The sequence below is a fragment of the Stegodyphus dumicola genome, chromosome 10 (assembly GCF_044657685.1).
Source record: "Stegodyphus dumicola isolate Sdum_Otavi_A_Nest chromosome 10, ASM4465768v1".
NCBI lineage: Eukaryota > Metazoa > Arthropoda > Arachnida > Araneae > Eresidae > Stegodyphus > Stegodyphus dumicola.
The window spans coordinates 63,737,890-63,754,665 of NC_140777.1; the positions used below are offsets into that span (position 1 = coordinate 63,737,890).

The 16,776-nt window shown below is 32.8% G+C and overlaps 1 protein-coding gene across 2 annotated transcripts in view; it reads right to left on the bottom strand.

The window, feature by feature from the left end:
* The window catches only part of LOC118189051 (alkyldihydroxyacetonephosphate synthase, peroxisomal-like), a 170,199-nt gene extending 153,548 nt beyond the window's left edge, over positions 1–16,651 (bottom strand). The window contains exons 1-2 of one of the 2 annotated variants that reach the window (XR_015043415.1): positions 16,338–16,651; positions 13,070–13,162 (exon numbers count right to left, since the gene is read on the bottom strand). Coding sequence is in view for 1 of the 2 variants with exons in the window: in XM_035359586.2 (XP_035215477.2) it covers positions 13,070–13,162; positions 16,338–16,441 (197 nt within the window). In the remaining variant the exon portion in view is untranslated. The remainder of the gene's footprint in view (positions 1–13,069; positions 13,163–16,337) is intronic. The other variant, XM_035359586.2, reaches the window with a different exon arrangement.
* Positions 16,652–16,776: the final 125 nt, after the last annotated feature.

Genomic DNA, 16,776 nt, shown 5'->3' on the forward strand with positions numbered 1-16,776 from the left:
TTTAATATCTGCTACAATCCTCTTGTATCATCAACTCGGTAAACCATTTATTTATTCTTGACACGAATGAGAGCAATAAGTGTGTTGGTGCTGTTTTGTCAAAATAAGCAGTCCAGAACGTGTCATATCATACTGGAGCAAGTGAATCAAACCCGAGGGAATTACTGTGTCGCCAGATGTGTTACTCACCATAGTTAAAACCGTAGACCATTTCCACCATTATCCATTATATGGCAGAAAATTCCTGCTCCCCACGGATCCTGCATCGTTGACTTGGTTATTAAGTTTAAAAAATCTCATAGGCCAAATATGCAGATGAATACAGAACTCCAGAAATATGACATAGCTATCCGTGATAAGAAAGGAACGTCACACAGAAACGCCGATGCCCTGTTTAAAAGAGCCTGCCCAGAAAGCTGACAAAATTGTTCCAAGGTCGAAGCGAAATACGAGCTGGTCAATCCGGTCGGACGTCAAGTTATAATTTCATCGTGTGACCCAGACCCACTGAGTAATGAAGAAGACAGGAAAGACCAATTGAAAGACGCCGACACTAAACCCAAAATTGACTTAATGGAATCTTCAAATAGGAAACCTGACTGGCAAGACATTTCGATATACATAGAAACCATGAGGCGGCGGAATGTTGCCAGCACATTACATAATCCAAACCTTATCGCTTTTAGCTGCCAAAGTCCTTGTCCAGCACTATTCACAAATTCCTCTTTCCATTTCCTCCTGATCCTTCCCCATCTCTTCTTTAATGGATACTTGGTTGCTTCATCTTTTCTTTAAAGGAATTTACGGCCCTTTCCATCTTCTCTTGGAATGCAACAAAGGCCGTCACCAGCTGGCTTAGTTGCTTCTCCATGATTTGCCACTGATATTTAATCCCACTTCTGAGATCAATAGCTGTTGCGGGTGTATGAGTTCGTAATGAATTAAATGGACGCAGAAATGATTATACCTTGACAACATTTATTTTTCCAAAAGAAATATTTTTCAGTTCTGGATCTTTCCAAAAAGCAATCATACAGCTCTTCTCAGTATAATAAAGCACAATCAGTAGTTACTTTAAAGTACAAATGACATTAAACATACACAGTGCAAAGGGCATCAAAGCACAATCAGTAGTTACTTTAAAGTACTAATGACATTAAACATACACAGTGCAAAGGGCATCCAAAGAGCGAAGCTTGCAATATGTCTTAATACTGCGAAGTCATCTCTCCGGTCTTATATCTTGGCTGCCGAAATATCTCTAGTACCTTCTACTCCTCGAAATTACTAGTACGCATATATGGTTAAAGTTACATATTAGGGCCAGATATGGTTACAATCAGATATAGGGATCAGTTATACAGGGACCTAATCAAAATGTCCTCGAGTTTGGGGACTTTTGGCGATTCCTCGCGAAATTTTGAGAAAAATATTAGTTGACAAAACCTCTGTCATCTTGGTGATATTTCCCCAATTTAGCAAGACAGTCTTTAAGTTCAATGTTATAGATTTTCCCCTGTAATTTAATTTTATGGCAAAGCTTTGCTTTTTTGAGCATTCCATGCTACATTATACAAAAGATATTACAAGTACACATATAATTTCATTAAAATTATTTACATATATGCAAAATTCGTAATGCTTTAGCAATTTAAAATACAAAGTATTAAATAAGGGTTATGTAATAGATTAAAAAGATAAAATCCTTACATACATCTCAAATCCTTCTCTCCCCCCCCATAAACCTTCTCCTCGTGTAAACAGCGATCTTTCTTCACTTAAAAAATCAATGAATTGCAGAGAATCAGCATTGCATAAACCTTGGGAAACAGTGATTATCTACCACACACATTTACTCGTTTTTTTCTTTTGAGATTTTGTGTTAAAACTTCGCTTTTCTGCCAAAATTTTACAGCTATTTCGTACACTGCTGGCAAACTTCATAAGCACATCTTTTAAAATTAAATTTAAAGCAAAAAAGATATTAAGATTTGTTTCTACAAACTGTTGAAACATTGAATACAGTCAAAAGTCGTTAATTCAGACACCCATAATCCAGACCTCAAAATTACAAACTTTCTGCGCATGCGTCAAGCGCATAGGCGTTTACGTGTGCGTGTAAGACCTTTACGGCTTGCGCGTGCTTGTGAATTGCGTGTGCGCGTGCGCATAAAACGTTTATATAAGCACGTTTAATGTATTACGGACGGTATAAACTAAGCTAAAATTATCTAATTCAGTTAATGTTGCAGAGTGCGTTGTTCCTTAATCTTCGAATTGGATCCGGCTTATTATTTTTTGCAGACTGTTAGAGCAATTTTATAAAAGTAAGCTTGAACTTTCGATTATATCAAATAGAATTTCCGATATATATTTGCTCACGTGTAAAGGATCTAAAGCCAAAGTATGTTTCGAAATCCGAAATCTGTTTATCAATTTCACGCTGCTCGGTGGCGGCGAAGGGGGGGAAACGGTGTACAATGAATTGGAAGTTGATCTGTCAGCACTATCCTTATCTTTATTTTATTTGGCTTATAATTACTTACTAAATGTAGTATTTCATCTCAATGTACTCCATCTTTGATATGATTTAAAACAAGTTCCTCATCATTATAATTCGCTTCCGATAGTGAAGAAAGTGACAGAGGTTATTGAAAACGAAAAAATTTCGATTGACAAATTAGTCGGTATTCTCGACACAGCAATTATAGGACTTGAACAGCGGAACTTTTTAACTAAACAAAAAATTATGTCTGTTTAATCGAATTAAAGAGAAAGTATTATCACATGAAATGAAGCAACTTAAACAACTTACATTGAAAGAAATGTTTAATAAAGTAAACAAATAAATATTAAGCCTTTTCCTTTTGTAAATTTTGATATCCTTTAGACAATAATTGTTCTTTATTTCCTAAATTACAGTTTCATATTTTTAATTTTGTAATTTCTGCATGCCATCCTACAAGATTTAAACTGATGATTTATAATCCGGAATCGCCGAAGTCCCGGCGAGTCCGGATTAACGACTTTTGACTGTACAACAAAAAAGAGGCGTATGAAATGGCAACTTTGCTTGGCAGAAGGATTTTTATGGGCAAGGTTGCCTGAAGAATGGTTATGCGCATGATTGCCATTGCACATTCTGAAAATTTGGCGACTTCTGAGGTGGTTGCGATAGCACTTAAGTACCACTAAGTTTACTTTTTATTCACATATTATGAACCGCTATATTGCTGAGTTAATTAAACAAGTCAGTGCTTCCATTATTAGTTATATTACAAGTCATTATTACAGCCCCCATTTTTTATACACCATGTTGGCACCAGGATTCTCAGAGAGTTCATGCTTAAAACATACACTTTTGGCAATCATATTGGCACAAAGGTTTTAAAATACAGCAGCATAAGCATTTTCTCAACATAAGAACTTTTATCAAACTAATTCTACAAAGTAAGACTCGTGATGTTGGAACTTTTTGCCTCGTTGATTTTTATTCTGCCACTTAAAGGACCACCAAAGTTCTTTGGCGCCATAATTAAGAGCAGTTGTTGTTGTATCAATAAAATAAAATTTATGGTTTACAGCACGGGTGGGCAAATTTTTACAGGGTAAGAGCTACTTCTAATTTTTTCAAGGTGTTGTGGCCCACCCAGTGTGGTACTACAATAAATTTCTACAATATTTATTATAACTTAACAATAAATACGGAATAGCGACTTACCTACCTAACCCTACGTAAAAAAATAAATACTCTTTTCAAAACCGCGTTTAAAGCAAAATGCAAGATACAAACATAATAATAGCCACAAATGTTATAATTTCAAATAATGCATTTCTTATTAAACAATTCAAAGTACATTAAAAAATAAATCATTTTCATCTAAAGTTAGTTCTCGTAGTTTTAGTTAGTAGAATATATTCAGTCTGCATACTGTCTGCCAATCTTGAATATCTCGATTTACAATTACTAACTGCTTAACTTTTACTGGATTCTAAATGGTTGTCTACAAGACAGGAACGATATGTTGTCGTAATTATATTCATCTTTGAAAATGCAGTTTTACACAGGTAAGTAGAGCCAAATAAATGAAATGGAACTCCCCCCCCCACACACACACAAATTAGGACACTTTACTTCGACCATTAGATTCCAAAAGTTATTTGCTAGTAAATTCTTGAAAACGTCTCTCAAATTCAGAATGAAGTTTCATTATTTTATCATATTTGTCTTTATTTAATGTACTTCCTTTTTTAAACAACTCGTCAGAAATAGGTTTCAAAAGGTTCATTCTTCATAATTGGGAAGATATTAGCTTGTTTTTGAAAGTAGTAACAAATCCAATCAATTCTCCTATTGTTTGATTCCTTTCCTTGCAATTGTAAGATCAATTACTTAAGATCGCTTGCTATATCAACAACAAAAACTAAATCCATCAACCAAACATCATCACTAAGTCCAACATGCGCTTTATCATTTGATTCCAGAAAATCTTTATCTCTTGTAGTAAGTCTCTGAATCTTTGTAAACATACACTCCCACTTAACCAAGGAACATCTGCATGATATAACAATTCCCTGTAAGCAGATTCGTTTACTTCTTGTTTTACCTGAAACATTCTTCTCTGAAGACTTCTTCCTCGAACTGAGTTCATAATTTTCATGCAGATTCCCAAAACATGATGCATATTTAGAATTTTATGATCCTGTTGGTGAAGAATGCGAATAATGAATATGTCACCTTCTCTGATACACATAGCCAAAAATCTATTGACTGTGCCGGTCATTTAAGGGGCCAATCAGTTGTCATCGATACAACTTTATACACTGGATTTTTTTCTTCTCTATGTATTTTTTTGAAGGCGCAGTAAACATCTTCATATCATGTTTTCATCTTTAGAGTTAATATTGTTTATAATTCTCCTTTTACACTCATATCCTTAAAAACCATTCTTATAAAAATGCAAAGTTGAGAAATATTAACCATGTCCCTAAATTCGTCAAAGTGCAAATATAGTTAGGTCAGCTGAACAGCCAGATTAGAATCCATCATTTCTACATGATATGCGACAGTTCTACGCGAAAGCTGTACGTCTTTAAATTGCATGGATAATTTCATATTTGCTCTTGAATGAATCAAATAATGAATCACTGGCTTCCAGAAAAGCTTTTCTTAATGTTTCTCCATCTGTGAAAGGTTCCATATGTTTTGCTAACACATGACTCGCACGAAAAGATGCAACTGTTGCAGCCTTAGATATAGTATTGAGTTTAATAAAATACGATTGTTGTCCCTGATTCATTGCGGTTTAAATTCTTTAAATTTTTATTTACGCAATTAGCTTTTTAATCGAAAATCGGTATTAAAATTCCTTGCATGCTTTTGAAATGCCTTTCAATGTTTCTTTTTTTTTGGGGGGGGGGCAGTGCCACAGTTGCATGACATATATAGCATACACATTATCCATTCATTGCAAAGAAAAACTGTTCTTCCCATCCTGTATTAAAATTATATGTTTTTCCTAACACCTGTTTTCGACATTGCACCCCTCTTTTATAATACAACAGATTACTATTTTTATTACAAAAACACAAGTAATAGAAAATTGGCAAGTTCAATGTTTGAAGAATTTTGGCAACCGCTAGACCGTGGATGTATTCAATGCAGCGAGCAACAAACATACGTAAACCAATGAATTTGTAACCTTCTACTGGGCCGATTGACAAAATTCAAATTGCGTTTTTCATGTCTAGAAAGCGCGACTTAGGATATATATAATAGATTTATATATAGCATTGTCCTAACATTAATATTTTGATATAAAATCGGACTTTTTCTGAAATAACGAACCAATTTTTTTCCACATTTCTTTTCTACGACACAAATTATGCCTAGATATTACATTTCATAATTTTTGGTGACAAATTTAAAGAATTATCTTGATGCATATTTTTCAGTTTTTGCCAAGAATAATTCACTTGGCGAACTTTTTAAGTTATAGCAACCTATTTTCCTTTCCATTTTTTCATTGTCCACGAGCGGAAAAAAAAGTCAGCATTCATACTTTCAAATAATTTTAACAGAATGCATAAACCACATTTTTGTTATTATCGCTTAAAATAAATACGCCAAATTTCAAAATGCACCAAAATGTAAATTCACGTATATCTTAGGAAATTTTGCAGGTACGCTTAGAAATACATCTACTTTAAGATGATGGCAAAAATTGTACAGTTTTATAATTCAAATGTTTTTTTGAAAAATTTATAAAAATGATTTAACCCTTTAAGGACCAGCGCAGTCACGGGACCGGACCCGCTGAAATAGATCGTCGCCACCGGCCCGCGCATTTTCAGCAGTTAAGCCCAATTTTACAAAAAAAATCTTATAAAATCAGCATTTTGATATTATGACTTCAATTTTTGAAGCTGCATATTCAATGTACTTGTTTTTAACGTGTATTAATATAAAGAATATCACATTAATAGAAATAAATTAAACAGGTAAAATACTAAAATCATAACTATACACACAGAAATAAATACTATAAACATGAAAAAATACAAATACGAAATTTTAAAAAAAAAACTAAACAAGAATTATCTGTAGGTAATTAAATTCCAATTTCAAAATTCTGCTGTGTGTGAAATAATTTAAAACAAGGATCGACTCAGTCCTATATTGCATATGTTCCACTCGAAATATGTTGTTTACTTTTGCTTTTTCTTTGTATTAGTGAGCACAACGCATCTTCTCCTACCTTTATTACCTTTTCCGTCAACGTAAATTTTCAGAAACTGTCTTCCAGTTAGACGGAATCCGGTGATTTCGAACAAATGTTTTAAGTTTTTAAGTAAGGCCTCTTAGCAATGGCTAATGGAATGAAACAATATAACCCCAACAACATGTCCCAAAACTTATTCAAAAAAAATATTACTCAGAAATATTTCATCCACAAACGCCATGTGACATCAGGTTTATATTAGATAAACCGAAAAGTCTCTACAGTGACTGGAAAGTGATCAAGGAAAGACACCCACTGGCGGGATATCCATTACTGATCACGTCAATTTATACATTATACAGTCAAAAGTCGTTAATTCGGACACCCATAATCCGGGCCTCAAAGCTAAAAACTTTCTGCGCATGCGCCGCGTTGACACATGCGCATAGGCATTTACGTGTGCACGTAAGACATTTACGACTGCGCATACGTGTGTGCGCAAGCGCAGAATACGTTTCTGCGTGCGCGTTTTCTGTATAACGGATGGTATAAGCTAAAATTATCTAATTATTTATTTCAGTTAATGTTGATGATTGCGTTGTTCCTTAATCTTCGAGTTGGATCCGGCTTATTATTTTTTGCAGACTGTAAGAGCAATTTTATAAAAGTAAACTTGAACTTTCGATTATGTCAAACAGAATTTCCGATGCTGGAGCTCCCAAATGATCTACAAAACGAAAGTATGTTTCGATGTCAAACAAAAAGTGGAATTGCTGCAAAAAATGGATAAAGACATCAAGAAGGTGACAGAGAGGTAACGGAAAACGAAAAAATTTCGATTGACAAGTTAGTCGGTATTCTGGGCACAGCAATTACGGGACTTGAACAGCGGAACGGTACTTACGTATTAACGCAACCAGGCCAAAATTCGCATAAATCGCCAAATTTGGCGACCCTACTTACAGCAACCCTACGTGTTATACGTAGTTTTGTAAAAAGAATTTATTTGTAAAAAGAAAAAATAACATTGGGTGTGTACTACCACATCAATGGGTTTTCGGCGGAATTTGCCGAGAAAAGAAAGACTTTTTTGGTTACTGTACCTAACAGAAGCGCCGTTACCCTCGTGGAAAAAATTTGCAAAAATATCAAGGAAGGAAGCATCATTTATTCGGATTGCTGGAAAGGATACAATACAAGTGAGTTCGAAAATGCTGGATTTCTGCATGGAACTGTTAATCACAAATAAAACTTTGTGGATCCCAACACGGGCGTTCACACACAACATGTAGAGTGCATGTGGGGCTCAGCCAAATGGCACAACAAAAAAAAAGAGAGGAACAGCCCGTCATCATCTTGACTCATACCTTATCGAATTTATATGGCGCCAAGCTCAAGCTGTTAATGGCGAAGACGGTTTTCAATCAGTCCTAAAAGCAATAGCCAAAAGATTTCTGCCGAAAAAATAATTCTGTAACTTATTCAAATTCGAAACCAGACGGGTTTAATTGCTATTTTATATTTTAAAACAAAATAATATAAAAAACTTTTTTATGTAAATTTTGATACCCTTTAGATTATAATTGTACTTTATTTCATAAATTATGGTTTCATATTTTTAATTTTGAATTTCTGCATGCCATCTTACGAGATTTAAACCGATGATCTATAATCCGGAAAAATCGATAATCCGGAATCGCCGAAGTCCCGAGGAGTCCAGATTAACGACTTTTGACTGTATATAATTGCATTATATGTAAAATAAATACATTACATACCAAAATATAAGGCCTCTGTCATTATATATAATGACCTATTAAATCGAGTAAGTAAAAAAAAAAAAAAAGCTTACTCTTCCTGAGAAGTGCAAGCTAGTAAATGCATTACGCGTACAGAAAGCTGAATCTTTCCCCTTCTGTAATAATGTTGTAATGTTACTTTTTAACTAACCAAGAAAGCTTATGTTATGTTTCAAAATAAACAGAAAAAAAAGGGAAGAAAGAAAATCCTAATGAAATAAACAAAAATGCCTGTGCCCCTTTAATTCACAAGCACTTATAAAGAGCCATGATTTCCAGTTTGTTTATTTCAATAAATCTATCAAAACCAGAAGCACAAAACAGAAACTAATGCTAGTACATGAAGCTCAAATGCCGTATGAATCAACCCATGTGAAAACAGTTACTACTTATCTCCATCTACTGGCTTTTAAAAATTCAAATAAATCGTTCTGTTTTAATAATACATATATGTGGCGCTGGACTGGTAGGAGCAGAATCGTTGTGTCACGTATATGTGACGCTGGTCCTGAACAAGCTAAAAATACAAATTTTAAAAATAAATCATAAAAAATTGGGAAATTTTATTTGGAATGAACCTAAATTTTGAAATATGAAAGGAAGAATCAAATAAGTTTAATGAAAAAAGATATATTAATAAATATATCTCACATTCAATTAACACTGAGGAGCCAGAAAAAGGCCAATTTTGTGTCAAAATACCTATATTAAATCAATGCTATATATAAATCTAATACATATCCTAAGTTGCACTTTCGAAACATGAAAAATGCAAGTTGAATTTCGCCAATCGTCCTAGTAGAAGGGGAGATATAGAACTGTCCTCTCCCCTAGTATATATGTGTCGTCTACACATTCAACGAACTATTTTGCTTAAACATAGTCTCATCGATTGCAAAAATCTAACTCTCCAGTCTAGCTGGCACCAGCATTTCATAAATATGTTTTAATATGCGCGTCTTAGGTTTTTTAAAAAAGCGACTTCAAAACATCTTGGTGGTTCACTGGTCGATCACGTTCGACTTAACCCTTTGCGGCACAGTGTGTCCGATTTGGACACACCTAAAAAGGTTACTCTGAACCTTCTTTATTTATAGTAGATAGCAGCTCAACATAAACCAGTCCATATATTTTAGCCATGTTTAGTTTTTTAAGACCCTCATTTTTCAAAGAAATCTTCCAGATTTTTTTTAACGGTATAAAAGGAATTGTTTGAAAAGAAATTTCTATGTTATTTTTTTTGGCTGTATGCTAATCTCCTTATTCTATATTAGTTTTAAATTTTTACCTTGAAATCTTGCCTAAAATCAAATGGCGAACCCTAGGTGTGCCCAGACCGGGTTCACCGATAATCTAGGACAACTGAGTGTCTGTATTCTTTGTTTCTCCGCATCTCATCGGTCAGTTCATTGACGACAATGCTCGTTTCAAAACTCTTTTCAAAGCTCTATTTTGTTGGGCGCACCACTTTGGGCACACACAACAGAATTAAAACAATAAGTGCTATCTTCACAAAATTTTACTTGTGTACTCCTCTAGGCCTAATTAGACTGCCTTCCCGCCCTTTTTTTTTATTAAAAACTTCGACTTTAAAAGGTAGTGTGCCGGAAAGGGTTAATGCCCACCTCTGGTTTACAGTAAAATGCCACTAACCTGCTTTTCATCTTGTTCAATGTTTTTCCAATGAAAGCAGTTGCTTCTCTATTCTTAACTTGAGTAAGAGAGAATTCACTGGTTTCTTAGCTCAGTCTACCAAATAAATGGAAGAAACGTCAACAGCTATGCTTTCATCTAAATGAAGAGATTTTCGTTCATGCCTATAATTTCTTCAGGGTCACTTATCCCTTATTTGCCAATGGAATTAGATGTAGAGAATACACCTTTCTGATAAAAATGTTCCAATTCAATCACTTTATTTTCATAAAGGCTAAGCAGATTTCCAACAACTGAATCAACATCACCTACTCTGCCCAACAGTTTAAAAATAAAACTGCATTATTACAAGCAGTATTCTGACACCACCAAATTTGTTCCCAAAATATATGCTTTTCCTTCACTTGTAACTTTAAACTGCCCTTCAAATGCTCTCACTGCATTTTCTTTAATGCCCATTTTGGTACTTTAGAATAAAAGTGCCCACCTCAGTGAGCTGCCAAAATCAGAAGATTGGTCACCAAGTTTGGTAAATACAATCTCCAGATTTTTTACCTACAACTAATTTTATTTTCAGACTGTTCTGATTGTGATGTTGCTATGTGATATTATTGATTCAGTAATTCTTTTTTCCTCTAAAAAGTTTGGCATTTTAACTGATAACCAATTACAAATTAAGCAGTAATTCTTTGTGATATGTGCCCCATTTTTTATTTTCACTCTCACTTTTGACTATGTGATATCATTCTGTCGTGAATTATTTTCTCTTTAAATATTGCCAATTTTTAATTTTTCATAAATTTTAAAATAAGAACAAAGTTCTTCATTACATCATTAATTCTTTCATATTTTTCATTATTAATTTTCCCTTTAACATATTGGTCATATTTAACTTGCTATCAACTAAAAAAGTGATGGAAAGCAGTGGTACAAGAGAACAGAATTTTGTATACCAAGCAAAAGTGTAAAAATGGCCACCAAATAAAAATTATTTATATAGAAGCTGTGCGGAAATGACAAAGCAATAGACAAAGAGGAACGGCTTGTCAACACTTGGATTTGTATTTTGCTTTACAATTTTTGCGTATTCAAATGCAAGGTAAAATGCATCTTTCCTAAAAGAAATATATGGCATCTTCCTCATTTTTTCTACACAAAATATTTTTTAAAACTTTTATGAGAAAAGGACACACATTAACACACAGAACACTCAAACTCCTCGTGATAATGAATTGTTAACATTTAAATGAAAAAACTAAATATGATACCATGTGATTCACTTAGAGCTCTTCTCATCATAAGCATATTATCATCGCTAGGAATGTCAGCCAATTGATGATGGTTTGTGTTGGCATTTTATAAATAATCTTACTGCCACTTACAAAGTGGTTTGTAATAAGAAAATACCAACAAATTACAATTTTGTTACATTCTTATGCGTAATACCTTTGTTGCTCAAATGAAAAGGTATTAGTAAACTTCAGAGTTGTCTTCTGTAGCAGCTTTGATAAGAACATTGTTTTATCACATTTCCGCATTAGTGAGAAACAAACAGTTAACAATCTACACACGTGTCAATAAATACTTTCTGTTATTGATCTCCACATGTAACATTTTCTCTACTGCCGCTTTTAAAATATAACGTTTTTTGCATGCGTTCATAGCTCACATTTCTTCGGTCACTAAAAATTTTCCCTTTTAAAATATAACAGTTTTCATAGCAAATTTTTAATCACGCTTACTATTTTCAATATATCATCTACTAAAATAGTTTCTATACTTCTTCTATACCAAGCAAGAGAATTTTGAAAAATGGGTACAATGTGTAAGTATATGTTGGGAAAGAACCATTCAGCAATGCAATGTTCAGGAACTAAGTCGGTCGTGATGATGTATTTGAGGCATTATTAACAACAATTATTTCTAAATTGTATCTGCCAGGAACAGTTTGTAAAAAATTAATTTTTTGGAATGTTATTTTTAAAAGTAAATTGATAACAAAATTGTATTAGATAAAATAATAAATATAATATTACATTTTATTTACATTCTATAAAAAATTATGAAATCATTAAATATTGAAATAAAAATTTGTATTAAATTCCTTTTATATGTATGTATTAAATAAATTATGTTATATTGATATCAAACAAATTATTTTTTACCACGGTAAGTTTCTTTTCCTTGCATTCTCATAACATTTGGCAACATATTGCTCTTTCTGAAGCCCAGATTGGGCCAATGCTGCTTACTCTCACCAAGGAAATCATGCTTGGATCACCTTCATGGCATGCTCTTTGTTAGCTACAGCACATTAAATACTGTTACTGCATTTATCAAGAATTTTAATCAGATATAATTAACAACAAAATTTCATCTCCATTTCAAGACTTCAAATGCCTACTACTCATAGGCCAAACTCTGTTTTCTGTGCTTCTAGAAAACTCCTTAGGGCTGTCGTATTTATCAGCAGCAACACAGACACATTCCTTATCACTATCACCACATTACAACAGGTACCAAAGAAAAAGGTATTAGAGAAACTTCTATAATTTTCTCCTAAAGTTTGTGATTTAGCACCAATTATAACACCACTGCCAAAATTTACCATGGTAAATTTCTTCACTTTAGTGTTTTAAAATTTCACATGTACTGAGATAATTTTCATCAAAATGAACAATACTTCTTACCTTTACATTTATATACATATAGCTGTTAATATGAATACGGAATTCTAGATATTATTTAATTTTCTGAAAGTTTAAGCAGAAAATTTCCCTTATAATTACATTTAAACAAAGACTATAATAATCACAAACTACAGCAATAAAAGCTATAATAAAAAAAACATATTAGGAATTTAAAATGCTATGTAACAAAAAAAATTATAAATACCTGTCACCAGAAAATGCAACTTGGTTTACTTTATTATTTAGATGAAATCGTGAATCCTTGTAGCCCCAACCATTCCATTTCAACAATTCTTGCCTATATAAATAAATAAGTAAGTAAAGTAAAATAATTCTGTCACTAAAATTATCTTATATACCTGCGTATAAGTCGAGATATTTTGGACAAAAAAAAAAGACTTCAAAGTGGGGGGGGGTCGACTTATACGCGGGGCCATAAAAAATTAAAAGAATCGGAAGTTCAAAAATTTCTTTACATAATGCAGTTGTTTTCTTCCGCACTCAAATTGGACGACTTATCAAATAAGTCACTTACTTGAAGTAATTCATGACTTAAATTATGTGACAAATTAATCACAGAGTTTCATACTTTAACTAGAGTAAGTTTCGATTAAACCAAAGAATTTTCGGCCCCCAAACAACCGATCAATATCCAGCAATATAAAAGTTTTGGCAACACGCCAAGAAAAGAGAAATGCAGATAGTTTTTACGTACGTATAAGTCTTTATAATAGTTATCGTTCATTCATGAAATACTTTTGTTAACAGGCGTACACGTCAAAATTTAAAAAAATAGCCCACGCAATAACTGAACAGTTTTGAATATTTCTTTTAACTTTTAAAAAGGGAAAAATCCGGAAAGATTTTACGTACGCGAATCTTTTCCGGAACAAGTTCTAGAAGGTTACTATATACGATCATGTTCAAATTCTAGAAGACAACATTAAAAAGCCTAATATTACATTAACTGCTCAGTGGGTTAAAGATGCTTGGAACGAAATACCCTCTGAAATGATTATAAAATCATTTAAAAAATGTTGTATTAGCAACGAACTAGAGGGCATGGAAGATGATGCTGTTTTTGAAAGTGAAAACGACGACAAAGGCTCTAGTAGTGATTGCAACAATACAGAGTTCGAGACTGAAAATATGTATGATGACGAGCCAATGACGACAGAAGAGTTCTATGAAATGTTTGGCGAATCTGACCATGAATCGGATATTGAAGGATTTTGATTTTGTTTATTTACCAAGGTATTTTTTATCGTATATTTACTTTTTTTCTCAGATGATTCTGAATAAATGTAGTACTTTAAAAAAAATTTTCGATGTTTCTCGATCGATTTCGGAAGTGGGGGGTCGACTTATACGTGGGTTTCTTATTTTGTACGACTTTTCTATGTCGAAGTGGGGGGAGGGTCGACTTATACGCGGGTATATACGGTACTTTTTTTAAATCTGTTGTATAGTTATTAGTGTAATGAATATATATATATATATATATATTAATTTCCAATGGTGGGGCACATGAACAAGAATAAAAACAAGCAGTAGAAAAAGACTAAAAACATGTTGCAAGGGGAGGGGACAAGACTAGATACAAGTAGTAGAAACAACATCAGAAAGTTCAAGAGATAACCGGAGTTGAAATTCCCAAGAAAGAACCATCCTGAATCAGAGGAGGATTCTCCTTCCTCACACTAATCCATTTCGCCTTCCCCCACATCCCTATTAATAGCCAGGACTCTTCATAAAATTAAACTACGGTTATATTATTTACCACTGTTATTTATTAGGAAAATTGATTCGGGGATGAAGAACGGATTAACTGAATTTCCATTATTTTCAATGAAAAAGTTTGTTTCTAGATACAAGAAATCTGCTATACCAGCTCAATGCTGGAACCAATTAAATCATATCTTGAGATTCACTGTATCTTAAAGTGTAACTATTGATTGTACTCTGTGATATTACAAATACCTGTTCAAGTATTTCTTTGTCAACCTATCATGTTGATTCTTTATCAAATCTTTTTCAAATAGAATAAACCACAATAAGAGTATACCCTCCTACTGAACAAGCAAATTGAGAGAACGACAGTATTTACACAAAACTAGCATAAACAAGAAGGAATTTGAATGCTGGTTTGTCAGTAGCTGAAATCACCTACATACATGAAATTAAATAAAAATAGAAAACAAAATAAAGTAATACAGGTTGAATATAATTCACATAAATAAATGAAAATAAGAATTTTTCAGTTCTGAAATTTGTAGACAATAAATGTGATTTAACGAAAATTGAAAAGAAAATAACTCAAGAGTAATTATGAGCAAGTCAACCAATCTCTGTGACGAGTCTCTGGCAAAATTTCACAACTCGTCCAGATTTTGTAGTTTTGGAATGTCAGTTTTAACAGCAGCTCGAATGCCAAGGAGAGCTGTTGGTAATGATTCAGTCTATCTTGGGTAATAATCCACAATTAAATAAAAATTCTTATATATAATTATAAAATATGAACCAGATCTTAATTTTTTTAACAGGAAGTTACTTTCATGTTGTATATAGAAATATTAAAAACAATGTATGTGGACAGAACAAAATAGATACATACTCATATTTATAACTTACAATAAAAATTTTAATTTGTTACAACAGTATGAATTTGACCATTCACAGATGAATTTCTATATAAATATTTAATATCTCAGCTATATAATGATAAACCCATTATTTAACAGAGAAAATTTCGCATTTCTGAAGTATTGCTTTAAGTGAGGTCAAAATTAAATAAACATATAACTACTCTGACAATAAATTTTAATAATTTAGAAGTTATCTATCAGTTTACTTGCCAAAACAGCTGTTCAGGCAAAATTACCAAACACCAAAAGCAAGAATATTACCGAAATCCCTGATACTGAATGAAAGTCCTTAAGTATCTTCATGTTACCATTGGACTTAGGACCGGCTTCAAGCACAGAATAGTAAAAGGTGACAGCTAATTTACTCTCACAAACAATCAATAAAGGCATATTTTTCTTCAAACATTTCACTTTATGTATTTATCAGCTATTACTGTATGAGCTAAACTACTTAACACCAAATCCATTAGTTTAAGTATGAACTCTACATGAAACAGCTATAATAAATTCATGGTTTCGAAGATATACAAGCTGTCATGAATATCTATGTGATATAGAAGATGTCAACATGCATTTCTGCTGTCTGTATTTATTACAAATGGAAACTGCCATTAGTAAATACAGATTTTACCCACAGATTTCGGGGTTCATACATTTTATTCACCCCATCGTTGTTCAAAGTCACCAACTTCCGAACAAAAATATAAAATTTGAATTCTTCATAACTACGCACTACAGTTATGATACAGAATCAATTTTAAACTTTATTTTCAGATTCCTATTCTTAATTATATACACATTAATGAGATATAAAGCAAAAAATCAAACCTTCGTTTTGGAATAGTGCGTTTTGAATCTTCAGATATTTCATTTTCTACTTGGCTTCCCGAAAGATGACGTTTAATTGTCGCAATACGATCTTTTACCGGCATGATAAATGTAATTATTAAATAGCAATAGTTTTCTTTTTTTAATGTGACTATATTTCTAATCAGAATCAGTAGAAATTTTCAAAATTTAAATACAAATGAGATGCACACTATATTACCGAATTATACTTCACAAAATTAAATACAGAATGCAAACACGAGACAGCTTCCCCATAAACAAATTGATAATTCGAAACTGGGAAGAGCAATGTGATGACAAATGCAGCGCCACCTTGCGTGAAATATACAAAAATTCTTTCAGAGGAATTTTTTCAAGTTATTTTCGATTTCTTTTATTAGGTTTGAAATAATCTGAAACGATTGCTTGATTAAAAAAA